Below are 17,444 nucleotides of genomic sequence, written 5' to 3'. Positions count from 1 at the left end.
GAGGTGACGTCACAAAGAGGAAGAAGTCTGACGCATTGCTGTAAACCACATCTGCGTAAGTGCTTATCTATGAAACATAGATCTACAGTTTCAAGCATGGACATTTCTTTAACAATACTCCCACTTTCTGAGAGACTTTTTGTGTTGTTGCCTCAACAAACACCTAATTTGAAATGTTTTATCATGAGAAATTGTTTGAGGTTAATTATTTATTTTAAATGCATGTTATGGAAATTCTGTTGCATTGTCATTCTTTGTCATGCTGACAAGGGAAAGATATTGTGGGCAGCCACTTTGGGGGGACTCGACTATTGTGGCAAGGTGCATTACAGACATTTTCAATCCTGAGAGTTGCTGCTTGATTGTACTGAATCATATGAGAGGTTTCTTCTGCTGCTGGATGAGTGCAGATCAGTTTGTAAGATCAACAGCTAGATTATGATCCAACGCCCTCTATCACAGCATGTGCTTTACCTCCAAGAAAATCTCAGAAAATGGAGATTGTTTGTAGAAACAAGACCACTCAATTAAAAAAAAAAGACTTTATATCGTATACTCAAATGACAATATGCACACATAAACAAGAGTAACAAGAATAGCACTTCTGCAAGGCCTCTGTTGTGAGTCACTTTCTTTTATTTTACCTGTACAATAACCAGTGTTGGAAGTAACGCATTACAAAAGTAATAATATTACAGTAGTACAATAGGCTACTTTTTGCTGTAACAGGGTAACTTAACAAATTACTAATTCAATTTGTGTAATAATATTACTCGTTACAATCTCAGTAAGGCAAGTTACAACAACATATTTTAACTCAAAATCAGTTTGTGAATTAAAAAAATTTCACGGGTAAAATAGTTTGTCTTCCTGTTGCTGGAATACTGTTAGTACAAACCATGCCGTTTAGCCTGAGCTCGGGCCAAATACATATTTGCTCATGTACAAAGCCTGGTTAACATAATAGTTTAGCATTCAAATACATCGCGAAAATGGACAAATTTAATCGGATTCATGAATGAGAGAGGTAGGCTGCGTGAGAACAACGCTGTTTGCTTTCAGTTTCGGTTTACCCTAATTAGTTGTGGCTTGTTTAGCAACTTACATAAATTTTTGTTCTGACCATTTAAAATAACCTATAGGCTAGTTATTGTGTTTAATGTTTGTACATTATAACACTTCGCTTTATTTACCGGTGTTATTTATGAATGTGGTTAATGCGGTTTGTGCTTATCTGTGTTTAACCTAAACTACAACATTAATGCTGACCTACATATTTGGGTAGGCCTACCTAAATATGTTTTTAGAATTTTATGAGACCTACCAAATGACCCTCCATTAAATGTATAATGAGCAGCAATAAACTTATATTATGGCATTTTATAATGCCTAGTCATACTTCTGTGAATAATTTGATGAAAGTAACTCAAAAGTAGTGTAACGCATTACAATTTAGAGACAGTAATTGTCATGACTCTGGGCTGCTGCCTTTCCCTTCGCCACACGATGTCGCTGTTTTCCCTTCCCTGCACTACACTTCTCTGATTGTTGCACCTGCCTTGATTGTCACCTGTCTTCCCCAGCTGATTACACTTATGATTTGTCTTTATAATCTCCACACTTCCACTACCCTGGTGAGTCTGCATTGTTTCCTGTACCTGTCTTCCGTATGGTTTGTTTCCTGTCTCTGTTTTCAAGTTTTATGTGAATCCTGCTCCTGCCCAGATCCAGTCGTGTGTGCCGTGTTGGCCGTTTGTTTGTTTGTTTATCTGTTTATTTTGTGTTTATTAAATATATCTTACTTACCCTGCATTTGGACCCAGACCCTTATCCCTATCGTGACAGTAATATTGTAATGCAACTAATTACTTTTAAAAGACAGTAACTAGTTGAGCAATATAAGTAATCACAGAGTGCCGATATACAGCCATATCTCAAGTAGTGTGATATTGCGTTTATACAACAGTTTGACAGCACGAGTGTGTAAATCACTGCTGACTCACTCATAAAAACAGTCTCTTGTCGCCATCTAATGGCAGAACAATGTAACTAAAATCACCATCACGAATACACGCACGTTTCTCAATACTGAACACTATTATTAAATACATTATTTAAAAAACTGTTTTTATACATTTTTTTTATTTAATAATAATATTTAATAAACAACAACAACAAAACAGTTATCAAAAAGTTACTAGGCATGTGATTTTCAAACAGACGTTATCTTTATTAACAAACTGCATATTTGAACTATAAACAAGTACATTCTTGCCTGAAAACCTCTTAAAACTACATTCCGTGACACAAATACAGTAATATTTGTAAAATGATATGGCATTTGGCATGGGCATCCGCCATGACACTCAGAAAAAAAACAGACCCTACTAGAACTACTTTATTTTTTGTAAGCACTTTTTTGTTACGCAAATAGTTTTATTGCTTCTGCACTATTGCTGATCTTTTACCATTAGCAACTAATGAATCGGAAGTATCGCAAATTCATTGTTGAAAAATTAGGTGAATAGGCTAGTGAGAATATATAGGTCTGGATAGTTCACTCAAAAATATCATAATATATTTAACTGTTTATGCCCATATAATGAAAGTCAGTAGGGTTCAAAACAACTCTGACTCTCATTGTATGGACAAAAAAAAAAAAAAAAAAAACACTGAAACAGTTCCCACAGAAAAAAAAAATGCAAACAGGTTTGGAATGACATGAGGGGGAGTGTCTTGATTGTGTGAACTATAGGCTTTTGATAGTTGAGAAATTTAAAATGTTCAAAAACGTTTCTGAAAGCACTCTCTGCACTCTTAAAAAATAAAGGTTCTGTATTGGCATCAATGGTTCCATCAAGAACGTTGACCATCCATGGAACCTTTCAAATGCAGAAAAGGTTCTTTATAGTCAAAAAAGGTTCTTTAGATTTAAAATGTTCTTTAAAATGGTTCTTTTAAGAACTGTTCACTGAAAGGTTCATTGGGGAACCAAAAAGGGTTTCTCTATGGCATCACCCTTTTGGAACCTTTATTTTTAAGAGTGTGTTTTGAGCCTGTTAAAAGGTTTGCATATAAAAAGTCAGCTATCACATAAATACCATGACAAGCTGGAAAGAGGGACACAATCTTGAAACCCATAATTAATTTTCCAAGAATAAGCTTTAGTTTCACTTGTTCTTCATGTTTTCAATTCCTGAAAACTGACTCATTGTTAAAGGAGAAAAGAGCACAAATATTGTTTTTTTCAGCATTACAGACATATCATTCATTGGTGTAGGATGGCACTAGCTTTGAACATTATCTATATAAAATGTCCTTTTCAAGACATTCACTGTGGGTGGGGGGACTTATTAGCGTTTATTCAGTAGCTGTCACAGCCTCAAATGACTCAAATGCTTTATCTGCTCCACGGGAATTTCTTTTGTGTATCCAAATCTGCTAACCTCAGTGCGCTGACAGGAAATGTTCACATGTCACCTTCGAGTCGCAAGATAAATTTTGCAAAAAGGCACCCTCACACATGCACATGCTTCATTTTACAGGAAATTTGCTGAAGGCAAATATACAGAATCAGGGTGAAATGTACTAGACTCACTTTCATGAACAACATCTCAACAACAAGAGATATAGCAATTTGTCATCATGACTGAAGCATATGCAGAAAGGTAAACATTATTTACTGGATTTTTATCATGTTGAGTTTTGATCCATCATTAATACTTTTTGATACATTACAGAGATTGGCTCAAGAATATAACCCTGTTCCTTAAATACAGCCCAATATATTACATTCAATGTTTTTTGATCCAAATAATTTTTATTACATACAAGTGATTTCTCCTAGGAGTAATGTAGGACATCTTGATTGTACTGTACAAGTACTGTAATTCACAAAAATGGTATATGAGATCACAGACACTGATGTATGATAGTAGGATTGCGGTGGGATGCTTGAGAAAGCTGTGGTTAATCAACTTGATGCGACCTCCTTCTGTTTGTACGTAGTGATATTTTAAAATGTGGTCTGCATGTGGCAGCTTTGAGGTTTAACTTCCAATTGTTTTCGCTGTTAAAGTTTGTATTTAAACTTTTTAAATGCCTACATTTATGAACACATATTATAAGACACAATTGTAACACCCTTGATCAGGTTTATTTGAGTACTAACGTACTGTTAGTATATCGCATCCTGCCACTACTTCCGTACAGCCACTAATCATTAAGCAAAGAAATATAGTTTCTCTCTACAAATTATTTATAAATTATAAAGGTTAGTTTATTTGAAGTAAATTGGCATGTGCCTTCCGACTCTTAATTTTCAAAAGTCCCCAACTTACTGAAACAAACTTTCACACAATGACATTATTGCACTTCACTGTGGCTTGATAAAAAAAAAAATATATATATATATATATATATATATGATATCATATATGAGTCAAACTAGTGGTGTTCAAGGACAACTACATTTAGTACAAATAGTGTGTGTGTTTTAAACTACTTTTAACTTTTTAAAACTTTTTTCTAGCCATGTTTTTTCAGCAAATATTGATATATGCAATCAATTAATCAGCATGTCACTAAATAACATTTACTGTTTGTTACAGCATGAGTTCAACAACATATGATTACGGCGAAAGTATCGAAAGTATATGCATGATTGAAGATTCACAACTGAATCGAAATCTTAAGGCTGCCATTTTCTACATGGTTTTTGCACTTGGCCTCATTGGAAACATCACCGTCTTATGGGTCCTCTTGAAAATCATGCATGTGAAAAATATGACAAATCTCTGCCTGCTGAATCTGGCTCTGTCAGACCTACTAATGGTCCTCTCACTTCCCTTCTGGGGTCTTTATGTTCAGGGCCACCACCTAAAAGGCAATGAAATGTGTAAGGCAATGGCGGGTACATACCAAGTGGGATTTTACAGCGGAATCTTATTTGTGACCCTGATGAGCGTGGATCGCTATTTGGTCATCGTACATGCCGTTGCAGTGCTGGGAGCGAAGATGTTGCGTTACGGAATTATAGTGAGTTTTGTTATATGGATAGTTTCAATCGGTGCCGCCCTTCCAGAGGCCATATTTGCTGCAATGGTCACAGAGGAGAACAAGACCAGCTGTCAGAGAGTTTATCCTGTTGGGTCAGCCCAGAAGTGGAAGCTTTTTCGTAACTTTGGTGAAAATGCAGTAGGACTGTTTATCTCTTTGCCCATCATAACCTACTGCTATATCAGGGTCCTAATGGTTGTGAAGAAGACAAAAAACTCAAAAAAGGAACGGGCCATCAAACTCATCTTAGGCATTGTCATCGTGTTTGTGGTCTTCTGGGTGCCCTACAATGTGGTGGTGTTTCTGAAAACCTTGCAGGAGTTTGGCATTCTATCTTACTGTGAGGCTTATCATTATGTCAACCTGGCCATGGACTTAACAGAGACAATTGCACTCACTCACTGCTGTGTAAATCCGGTCATTTATGCTTTTGTTGGAGAAAAGTTTAGGAAATGCCTAGTAAGTGTGTTTTCGAGATATCTTGGATGTGTAAAGGCCTACCAATCAACATCTACGCAATCCAAAGTTTCAGAGAATGAAACTTCCAACACGGCTATTTTCTTTACATCTCCCATCAAAAGTACACAAGTTTAGTTTAGATAAGTTTTTTTTTTCTTTTTGTAAATATTGCACTAATCATTTAAGATGTTTTATTCATGCATTGCACCATACGTTTGTTGATTTAATGATGATAATATCATATCAATTATATTACCTCAATTAGTGAAACTATAATGATATGAATGATATACAATGATATGAAAGTTCATGCCTCAGTGTTTCACAAACTGGCTTAAAAATTAACTCATGCATTAAATTTACAAATTATTTAATATTAATAACATATCTGTTCCTCAACATCTCCGAGGTCTCATCACATGACCTTGCAAATTATTAAACACTGGCTCCATACAATAGTCATTAACCACAGGAATAGAAAAAAAAGAAAGAAAAAAACACCCTTAACCACACACTTTGAAGGCAAAACCAAACACAAAACATTTTCCCCTCACATGGGCTAAAAGAGGATGTGTGAGAGCAGTATTGATATACAGAGAAAATTTACTTTGAATGTATTCTATATTGGATTGAATATTGTTTTGTCTGTGAATATTGTATATTCCTAATGTCTGTTACATTTTATCTCTAAACTACTTATTTCAAATGGATAGATATATCAAGATGTTTATCAATATGTAAATAAACAAATAAATAAAATTGTGTTGCAAAAGTATACTGTAATGCTACTGCTTACCACAAGAGCACTCCATAACACATATGGCACTGCAATCACATACACTTACTTACACTTGAAAAAAAAGAAGAAGAAAAAAACAGTAACAACACTGTAGCCTCATGTCGTTTTAAACATTTACATGCTGAAATCAGCCATTTAATTAAGTGGCATATTATTGCATAATAATGTATGCAATGATATGGCATATATGGCATAATATTTGGACCATGGGATTTTAAATTTGATTTTTAGAGACATTTTATTATCTTTATGAGGGTGTAATTACACACTATTTCTCATCTACACTGTCAGCAATATGATACCTTTATGGGTGCAACAGCAAGAGGATACCTTTGTACCTTCTTTTCCCCTTAAAGGGTCCATATTAGCACCTTTAGGTAGTAATAAGTACCCTTAAGAACGCTAGGGGTAAAGAAGATACAAAGTGATCCCTTTGAGGGTACCGCCCAGTGACAGGCTGTTGTACCCCTAAAAGGTACAACTATTATTATTGTTTTTTGTGCACTTTTTTCTTTTCTTTTCTTTTTTGATAGTGTATATACACTGTATACTGTTGACTTTTTGTTGAATACTTGCTGATAATCAAATTAAAACAATTAATAGTTCTTACTTATATAATCAAGATGGAATATTGATTCAATAATAAAACTTATTAATATTATAATTTTATATTTTTTAATATTTGGCCATATTGATTGTCATTCAAACTGTAAAGCATCAGGAAGTTTATGGAAATGGCTTATTGTAAAACTCTAAAGTTTCAAGGAAGTAACTTCACCCTAACCTTTGTCTTTACCTTTAAAGCTAGAGCAGAAAACCACAGGTTTCTAAACACACATGCTCTGCAGAGTAAGGGCGGATTTCCTGTGTTCTTTGGCTCTGATGCAAACACAGTACATTAAGACTGCTGACAAGTGTTATTTCAAGCAGCACCAAACAGACTCTGAAAAGTTATCCCGAAAGATAAAAAACGGTCCCAAACCTGTTGCAACATACATAATGTGGCATTAATGAGAGCATTTTATAGTAATAATGCCCAGTTGAATAGAATTTAATCAAAATGATAATCTAAAACAATGTGTCAAAAAACTTGGCTTAAAGAACATGATTTACTTTTTCTGTCTATAACTTCATGCAGTATTTATCAAAATCTATCAACAGCACATTTTTGATCGAGTATCTGATGCAAGGCATGATGCAATTTCATTCATTGATGCTTGTGATTGGACTATATGATCACACACAACCACTTCCTCGTTATGAGGTACGTGTGATGTTATCTGCATGCAAATGTTATGGTTAAGACCACATTCTAGGACAATCAACACACACTTAAAAAAACTCTTTAACTAATAACAACTATATGCAGCATCCTGAGCCGTCAAAAGGAAATGTGCAAAATATTGTTAAAAAATGCATTATAAACCCATTCACCTCCTCTACAGTAATACAGTAGAATTCATCCACTTACTTCAAACTTGTTTTCTGGTCCTCTAATTTGACTGGCACTCCAATTAAGTGCTAATGTTTTCACTGTTTATATGACAGGGCTTGTGTTCCCAATCCTCCAGACCAAAGTGAGTGGTAAGAAATGTTTTTTTGTTGTTGTTGTTTTGTTTTTTTTTGGCCTGCAGCTGGCAAACTGGCAATTTACAAGCAGGATTGTAAAAAGCTATATCTAAGAGTTTATGTACTGTACACTGATTGATTTGATACCAGATTTGAAAACAAAGTCACATAACTAAGCTTCCAACAATTCTGTTAGCCTTTATTATAAACATGAGTTTACAGCAGCAGTCAGATATTCTGAAGGATTGTAAAAACATGTTGAGCACAAAAATTTTTGACATAGCAAGGTAAATAAGGTTGTTGAAGGAATTATGTTTAGTGCTGTAATTCAGTTTTATTTATCGCATCCAAAGAAAAACTACAGTACTTTACTACTATAGAACAGGAACTTATCACTGCATCTAAACCAACAACATATTTATTAGATCCTGTACCCATTAAATTACTGAAAGGTCTGTTACTTGTAGCAGAATAACCGCTTCTCAGTGTGATTAACTCTTTGTTATCTCTAGGTCATATCTCAAAACCCTTCAAGCTGGCGGTTATTAAGCCTCTTATTTAGAATCCACAACTAGATAGTAAACTGGCAAATTATAGACCAATTTCAAATCTTCCATTTATGTCTAAAATTTTCGAAAAAGTTGTGTCTGCTAAAAAAAAAAAAAAAAAAAAGATATCTATGAAGAATTTCAGGTTTCAGGCCCCATCAAAACAGAAACTGCACGTGTTAAAATACCAAATGACTTGCTTGTTGCGTCAGACCAAGGCTTCATCTCATTACTACTTTTACGTGATCTTAGTGCTGCGTTCAACACTATAGATCATGAAATACTCATAGATCGATTACAAAACTATATGGGTATTCAAGGGCAGGCTTTAAGTTGGTTTAGATCCTACCTGTCTGACCGTTATCACTTTGATTATTTAAACCGGGAATCATCTCAATTATCACTAGTAAAGTATGGAGTGCTGCAAGGATCTGTCTTACATATTGCATGTTGAGTTCATGCATTTTCAACATTAAGACTTGACCATTGTAATGCACTGCTAGGTGGTTGTCCTGCATCTTCAATAAACAAGCTACAGGTAGTCCAAAATGCAGCTGCTAGAGTCCTTACTAGGTCAAGAAAATATAATCATATTACCCCAATTTTACAATCTCTACACTGGTTTTCTATTAAGTTCTGTATCAGTTACAAAATGTTACCAAACCCAGGCTCATTGGAAATGCATGCCTCTACATACATTTCTGCAACACCATTATGTACCTTACTGCACATTTTGCAGCAGTTTCAAAGTAAAATGTCCAGAGAGAGGTGCTAAAACAAACGTTCAATACATTACCTTGGCACGTTTTTATTACATTGGTACATGCATGTATTGCTGCATTTTTATTATGTTGCTTGAGTTAAGTATTCCAGCTGTTTAGAATTCAAATATCCAGGGTGTCACTAAAGGTTAATGCTGTATCGTGTTGGAAATATAGCCTACACAAAAACCATCCCTAAACCTAACTGATAGTGTTATCAAACACAAAAGTGATTTTACAAAAACATACCTGGCGATGCAGCTGTGCAATTTGCATTTCTTTGTGCAGATTTGAGCTGTTTTGTCAAACCGTTGTTTCACAGGGTTCATACCGGAGCTCGTCAATCACCAAAGTGCAATGCCGTATCAAATGAGCTATGGGCAAGCTGACTATAGAGTTAACAATTTTTGATGTTGCTGAGGTCAACTAATGTCCCATGGGGTTCGTTTGGCAGCCATCTTGAAATGATGTGAAATGAAATTTAATTACAAACTTGGTATCACAAAAATGTTAACTCCTGAACCATACAACATGCAAAGTCAAATTAACCCACTTTTTCATATCATTTTGACACCAGGAATCAAAATTGAAAGGTCAATGACATGATACAACCACTCTTTATTGGTGAAAAACAGGCAAATACCACATTTTATGCTCATAAAAATTTAACATTTGCTATTTTGTTCCGCAAAAGTTTCCTGCATTAGCCAAATGACACTAGATTTTCTCTTATATCAATTGCAGGGTTGTTAAATCAATTGGTAAAAAAATAATAATACCCAGAAAAAATACACTGTAAAAAAATAAAGGGAACACTAAAATAACACATCCTTGATCTGAATGAATGAAATAATCTTATTAAATACTTTGCTCTTTACATAGCTGAATGTGCTGACATCAGTATCACAATCAAAATTGAAGTGGAAAAACACACTACAGGCTGATCCAACTTTTATGTAATGTCCTTAAAACAAGTCAAAATGAGGCTCAGTAGTGTGTGTGGCCTCCACGTGCCTGTACGACCTGCCTACAATGCCTGGGCATGCTCCTGATGAGGTGGCGGATGGTCTCCTGAGGGATCTCCTCCTAGACCTGGGGGATGTTCCATAAAACAATTTTACCAAATAAGCCAGGCTTATTTCAGTTAGTCTGACTTATTGTCACTTGATTTGGCTTAAAATAAGTCAGACTAACTGAAATAAGCCTGACTTATTTGGTAAACTTGTTTTATGGAACTCCCCCCTAGACAGTCTGTGGTGCAACCATGGATGGAGTGAGACATGATGTCCCAGATGTGGAAGAGAAGAGAAGTAGGAGCTGTGTCAAGGCCACAGGATGCAGAGTTAGATTTTGATATTAGCTCAGAGACCAAAGAAGGATTGGTAAGAGAAAAGCAAGACAGGGATTGACAAGAGGGGTTAAGCTTAAAGCTAGATTTGGTGGCATTGTTCAAAAAGCCCTGATGGACGGCAGACGTCTTATCGAGAAGATAGTTGAGAAAGGAGTGTCAGAATTCATTTGAACTTACAGTATGATGAGGTGGAGGATTGGTAAGTTTATTCACTGTGTTAAAAAGTGCTTTTGGCCTGTTACTGGATTTGTTAATCATGGCAGAAACAAAACTAGAACGTGCTAAGTGTAAAGCAGATTTGTATTTTTTAAAATGTTCAGTAAAGGCTTGGTGGTGAACAGTGTGACCAGTTTTTCTATAGAGACGCTCAAGCCGTCGACCAGAGCGCTTAAGGATACGAAGTTCAGGGGTGAACCAGGGAGAACTGTTGAAGGAGTTGAAGGAACAAGTCTAGTCTTAATAGGAGCATGGACAGAGAGAGTATCAGATTGAAGTTTTGAAACTATAAGTGAAGGAGAAGACAAATCAAAAACATCAGAGAGATTGGAGGAAGCAATAGAAGAACAGAATGATGAGACATCAACATTATTAAAGTTACGGTAAGAAATGACAGTTTTAGATGTTTTCTTATGCATAGGTAAACTAAGATTAAAGTCAATTAGTTTGTGATCAGAGATACCAGTGTCAGAGGACGAGATAGAGCAGATATCAACACCTGAGGTACAAATTAAATCAAGGATATGACCATGAGAACGAGTTGGAAAATGAATATGCTGAGACAGATTAAAACACTCAAAAACAGACAATAATTGTGTGGAGTTAGGGCAGATGACATCAACATGTATATTAAAGTCACCAAGCAGGAGAACAGGAGAAGACATAGAGCAGATGAGGGTTAAAAGTCCACTGAGTTGGGAAAAAAGTTCGATATTGCTTTGGGAGGACGGTAAAGTAGGATGATAATGAGAGAGTCAGCCTTCAGTACCATATATTCAAAAGAGTTAGTGTCATGAAAATCAAGTTGTGTGATACGAAAGTTGTCACGGTAGATGACAGCGAGACCGCCCCCTTTGCCGTGTAATCTTGGCTTGGACAGATGCTTATATCCGTACGGCGCGAGTAAATTTAACTGCATGAAATCATCAGGGACTTGGCATGTTTCAGTGAGAAGTAAGACATCAAGCATATTGTCAGTTATGATTTCGTTGAGGTCCATCATGCGAGATGGATCGACAGTTCAAAAGAGCAGCATGACAGTACGAGGCAGACAAATTAGACGACAAAGTTAGTTGAGAATTACTACCAGTGAGGTGAATCAGGGAGCACTGCAATGAGCGATTAATAGTGGACGCACTTTGTTTAGAAAACTTCAAACGGTCTGACCAGATGCATGGAATCGCATCAGGCCAAGAGCGCAAACAGTGTGTGAAGATACATGAGGAGCGATGCAAATATCAAGGACATCGGAGAATCCCTAGCCATCGACAATAATCATACACCACTGGATCAAGACGCTGATGGAAGTTCAGAGTCCTTAGCTGAGATGACGTGTATTCATAATCCGACGTATATTCATAAGGTATATTCATGAGGTTGTCTAGTCCAGTGGTTTTCAATCCTGGTCCTGGGGACCCACTGCTCTGCACTTTTTGTGTGTCTCTCTTATTTAACACATCTAATACAGATCATCAGCTCATTAGGAGAGAGATCCATGTACTTAATTGAGTGTCTCAGATAAGGGATACATACAAAATGTGCAGAGAAATAGGTCCCCAGGACCAGGATTGAAAATCACTCAATGCATTGTCTTGCATTAGGATGAACCCAGCGCCAACTGCACCGGCATATGGTCTCACAAGGGGTCTGAGGATCTCATCTCGGTACCTAATGGCAGTCAGACTACCTCTGGCGAGCACATGGACGGCTGTGCGGCCCTCCAAAAAAAATGCCATCCCACACCATTACTGACCTACTGCCAAACCGGTCATGCTGGAGGATGTTGCATGCAGCAGAGCATTCTCCATGGCGTCTCCAGACTCTGACACGTCTGTCACATGCTCAGTATGAACCTGCTTTCATCTGTGAAGAGCACAGGGTGCCAGTGGCAAATTTGCCAATGCTGGTGTTCTCTGGCAAATGCCAAACATCCTGCACGGTGTTGGGCTGTAAGCACACCCCCCACCTGTGGACGTCGGGCTCTCATACCACCCTCATGGAGTCTGTTTCTGACCGTTTGAACAGACACATGCACATTTGTGGCCTACTGTAGGTCATTTTGCAGGGCTCTGGCAGTGCTCCTCCTGTTCCTGCTTGCACAAAGGCGGAGGTAGCAGTCCTGCTGCTGGGTTGTTGCCCTCCTATGGCCTCCTCCATGTTTCCTGATGTACTGGCCTGTCTCCTGGTAGCGCCTCCATGCTCTGGACACTACGTTGACAGACACAGCAAACCTTCTTGCCACAGCCTGCATTGATGTGCCATCCTGGATGAGCTGCACTACCTGAGCCACTTGTTTGTTGTAGACTCCGTCTCATGCTACCACTAGAGTGAAAGCACCGCCAGCATTCAAAAGTGACCAAAACATCAGCCAGAAAGCACAGGAACTGAGAAGCATAGGAACTCCTTCATCGGGGGTGTCTTCCTAATTGCCTATACCAGTGGTGCTCAACCCTGTTCCTGGAGATCTACCGACCTGCAGACTTTTGTTCCAGCCATGCTCCAACACAGCTGTCTGTAATTATCAAGGGCTACCTAAGAGATTAATTAGTTGGTTCAGGTGTGTTTGATTAGGGTTGGAGCTGAACTTTGTAGGATAGTAGATCTCCAGAAAACAGGGTTGGGCACCCCTGGCCTATAATTTCCACCTGTTGTCTATTCCATTTGCACAACAGCATGTGAAATTGACTGTCAATCAGTGTTGCTTCCTAAGTGGGCAGTTTGATTTCACAGAAGTGAGATTGACTTGGAGTTACATTGTGTTTATTTTTTGAGCAGTGTATAATCCAGAAGAAATCTACACAAATCAAAGTAGAAATCTACATGAACAGCAGCCCAATGGTGCTACATTCTAACTCCTCATTTGCCATATTAGCTACCCATTGTTTACTTTTAACTGTTACTCATGCATTTCAGATATCAATTGTCACCACTCAGCAAGATACAGAAAGAAGATTTTACATCTAATATGTATCATCTCCCTTTTTTACAGCTAAATAATGTCACCGAATTTGATAATATGGGTATATAAATAATACATAGTATCATCAAATTAACTTACCTTCTAGATAGCTAGCTAACACTATGTAATGTTAGCTAGCTAACTTAGCTACTTAGTAACAGTGGTGGAAGTAGTATTTAGATCATCTACAAATACCACACTGTAAAAGAGAAAATATGAACTATCAAAAGTAAAAGTACTCATTGTGCAGTAAAATGGTCCCTATCATTGTTTTACCATTATACAGTATATGATGTTTTTGGATTAATTATGATGTTTTAGGACAATTTTCCACAAAAAGTGTTCCACATAAAGGAACACTTCAGACTTCAGTTTATCTGAAACTTTAATTCACCAAATATGGAGATACATGTTTTCACTGGAAATGGGAAAATCTGAAAAGTAATACCTAAAGCTGTTAGATAACTGAAGTGGGGTAAAAGGTAACATATTTGCATCTGAGATGTACACAATAGAAGTATGAACCTTTATGAAATGGAAACACCCAAGTACAAGTACCTTGAATTTGTACTTACATTTCACCACTGGTTAGTAAGTAGGAAATTACAGTTCCATGAAACTAATTTCATGTTAATATTCATCTTCTCTGTAATGGTAGAATATATAAAAGCAACAAACCATAAGAAAAATGGAAAAAAGGAAAGTGATCAGACAGACATGTCTGAATCCCGTAAGACTTGAAGAACCTTAGACACTTTGATCTTCTGAGAAACGGGCAATATGCACACAATGTATTGACATGCAGACATACGTTTTGACATCTCACTAAGAGAAATGCAGGATAAACTTGTTTCTCACCTATCCTTTTCATTCACTTACTTCCCCTCACTCAGAATGGTTAATGGCATAATATTGTGTTCACCCTCAGTCGAATCTCTTCGACGTTACATTGGGATCTTGCTTGAGAGACCAATCATTTCAAATCATTTCGAGCCTTATTCAAAAGGCCAATGAAAATTGGCGAGTGGTGTGTGCGTATATAAGATGGCGGCGCGCACCACTCATTCAGACTTTTGCTTCAGAGCCAATGGTTCGAGCCTCCTGTTTTCTATGATTTCTACGAGAGAAAACCTTGCTACAGAGTTCTTCGGAGTTCATGCTCCCTCCCGCTGGCGTGCTGCCAAAACTAAAAGAGTGTTTTCAAAAAAGAGCATTGTTTGGCAGCTGCCAGTGTGGTCCTGCGGGCGGCCGTTTTCACGGCCACTGAAAGCCTCTGCATTCCAGCGAGCAGCCCCGGCGAGTGCACTGCCCCCGCGGCTCCTCCCTGGGCAACCGGGATCACAAAAGAGCAATTTCTCGCGGCTGATTAGACGTTCTTTTCAGAATGGCTTTTCGGCCATGCGTTTCTGGGTGCGGTAGTTTCCTCTCCTCAGCGGACGGACATGAACGCTGCCTCACGTGTTTGGGCTTCGAACACGCTGAGGCGGCGTTCACGGATGGTTCATGCCCACACTGTGAGAGCATGACCATGGCCACGCTGAAGTCCCGCCGCTCGTTCGCGAGCCGGCTCCCCCCGCCTTCCTCCCGCGGTCGGTCGTTAAGCTGTCAATGCTTTTCGGCCACCGCGGCGAGGCCCGTTACCCGGGCCTGCTTAAATATCATGGGGAGAGTGCCTGTGAGAAGAGATGTGTTAATGACGTTTTTGAGTGTTGGTAGGTTGTAGGAGAGATTGCTTGGAGAAGGTGTGAGGGAATAGGACCTAAAGAACATATCGTCGGATTGCTAGAGAGGAGAAGTTTGGATACTCCTGCCTCAGAGTGGGGACAGAAGGGAAAAAAGGCGAGTGTTGGCCGTGGGTGTGGTCAATTTTAGTTCTTGTATGTGTGGAGCTGAGAATTGACTACTGATTGATGTAATTTTGTCTGTAAAGAATGTGGTGACATTATCAGCTGTTATATAAGTGGTGGGAGGTGGTAGAGGAGGGCAGATCAGTGAATTAAAAGTTTTGAAAAGGTTGCGTGTGCCTGGAGCATTGTTGATCTTGTTGTGGAAGTATGAAGATTTGGCTGTATGGACATGAGCAGAGAAAGATGAAAGCAGAGACTGATACATACTCAAGTCAGATGGATCTTTAGATGTGTGCCATTTTCTCTCTGCTGCCCTAAGTTTGGACAGATGCTCACGAAGAACATCGGATAAGCAAGGGTTTGAAGGAGCAGCCTGTGCTGGCCTGGAGGAGAGAGGGCATATATCATCTAGACAAGAAGTAAGAGTGGAGCATAAGGTGTCATTGCTGCATTAGTATCCAGGGATGAGAAGTGGGTTGGAGAGAGAAGAGAGGAGGATACTAAGAAAGAAAGGTGGGAGGGTGAAAGAAAGCATTGGTTTCGTCTGAAAGTAACAGGTAGAGGGGTTAGAGGTGCACAAGTAGCAAGATGTAGGTTAACTGTAATACAAAAGTGGTCAGAGATGTGTAGGGGTTTAACCAAGATGTTGTCTGTAATGCAATTGCATGTATAAATGAGGTCAAGTTGGTTGCCAGATTTGTGAGTGCATGTAGTGACAATGAGTTTTTTGATCAAACGAAGCTAGGAGTGAATGGAAGTCTGTAGCATAAGGCTTGTCGAGGTGAATGTTAAAGTCCCCAAAGACTAAAAGTGGACTGTCATTCTTTGGAAATGAGGACAGCAGGCCATCCAGCTCCTCTAAGAATGTAATCTAAGATGTAACAGTAACTGTATGAGATTCAAATGAGTTATAATTGCATAGGGGAGAATGGGTTGAGTATTTCCAGTTGTTAGAAATGAGCAATCCAGTACCCCCACCTCTCCCAGTCTGACGAGGGATGTGAGAGAAGTTATTAGATAGAGCAGCTGGGGTTGCTGAGTCTTCTGGATGAATCAAGGTCACAGTCAAGCCCAGGACACTCAGTCCAGATTGCAAAGAAAAGGCCGAGATAAAGTCAGCTTTGTTGACAGCTGACTGGCAGTTCCAGAGACCAACAGTTAAAGAGAAAAGTTCAGTGGAAGAAGTGACAATAAGACGCAGGTTGGTAGGATTGTGTTGATGTCTACGTGTGGTGTTTGGGCGGTGTGTGGAGACCACCGGGATGAATTGGAAACACATTTCGTTGCTCGGTTAAGTCGCGCAGGAAAAGTCGCAGGTCCTCACCCTCATCTTGTCTGGTGCAAGTGATACGTGTGAGAAGACCTGCTGACTTGTAGTATCTATAGGACAGGACCTCTGCAGAGCAGTGACAAATGACAAATGGAAACTTCCCAAGCAGATACTTCTATGTTCCACAAGTCCATCACTTGTACCACAGACGGCAAGATGAGGGTGAGGAAGCTGTCAAGCTCCTCAGGCAACAGGTTATCTGCTTGCTTGTGTACAGTTAATCTGCAGTTGGTGGCCAGGGCAGCACACTACCGCTTTTTGCAAAGAGATCTTCACCCTTGACTTTGTGAAGCAGACTATTTTTCCCAGAGTTTTAGCCATGAGCAAGTGGTCACCATCTAGTGTTTCCGGCAGTTGATCACAAACAGCCTTAACAAAATAAGGTGAATCAACTGTCTAAGCTAGTCTTCTGTCACGAATATCAAGTAAATGAGACAATCACTTTTTTAATCACCTTTTATAGAAGTTGACAAAAGTTGACATTTTAAAGATATGTAGTTCTCATAGGAAAGCGACGCTACAAACAATAAAATAGAATATGATGCAT

General features: G+C 38.5%; 1 protein-coding gene across 1 annotated transcript; it reads left to right on the top strand.

The window, feature by feature from the left end:
- Positions 1-4,636: 4,636 nt before the first annotated feature.
- LOC141343353 (C-C chemokine receptor type 4) lies at positions 4,637-6,271 on the top strand. Its single transcript, XM_073847951.1, has one exon. It carries the CDS (start codon positions 4,660-4,662, stop codon positions 5,650-5,652), a length of 993 nt encoding a protein of 330 aa, XP_073704052.1. The 5' UTR covers positions 4,637-4,659; the 3' UTR covers positions 5,653-6,271.
- Positions 6,272-17,444: the final 11,173 nt, after the last annotated feature.

The sequence above is a fragment of the Garra rufa genome, chromosome 9, assembly GCF_049309525.1.
Source record: "Garra rufa chromosome 9, GarRuf1.0, whole genome shotgun sequence".
NCBI lineage: Eukaryota > Metazoa > Chordata > Actinopteri > Cypriniformes > Cyprinidae > Garra > Garra rufa.
This window is presented reverse-complemented; position numbering and strand designations above follow the sequence as displayed.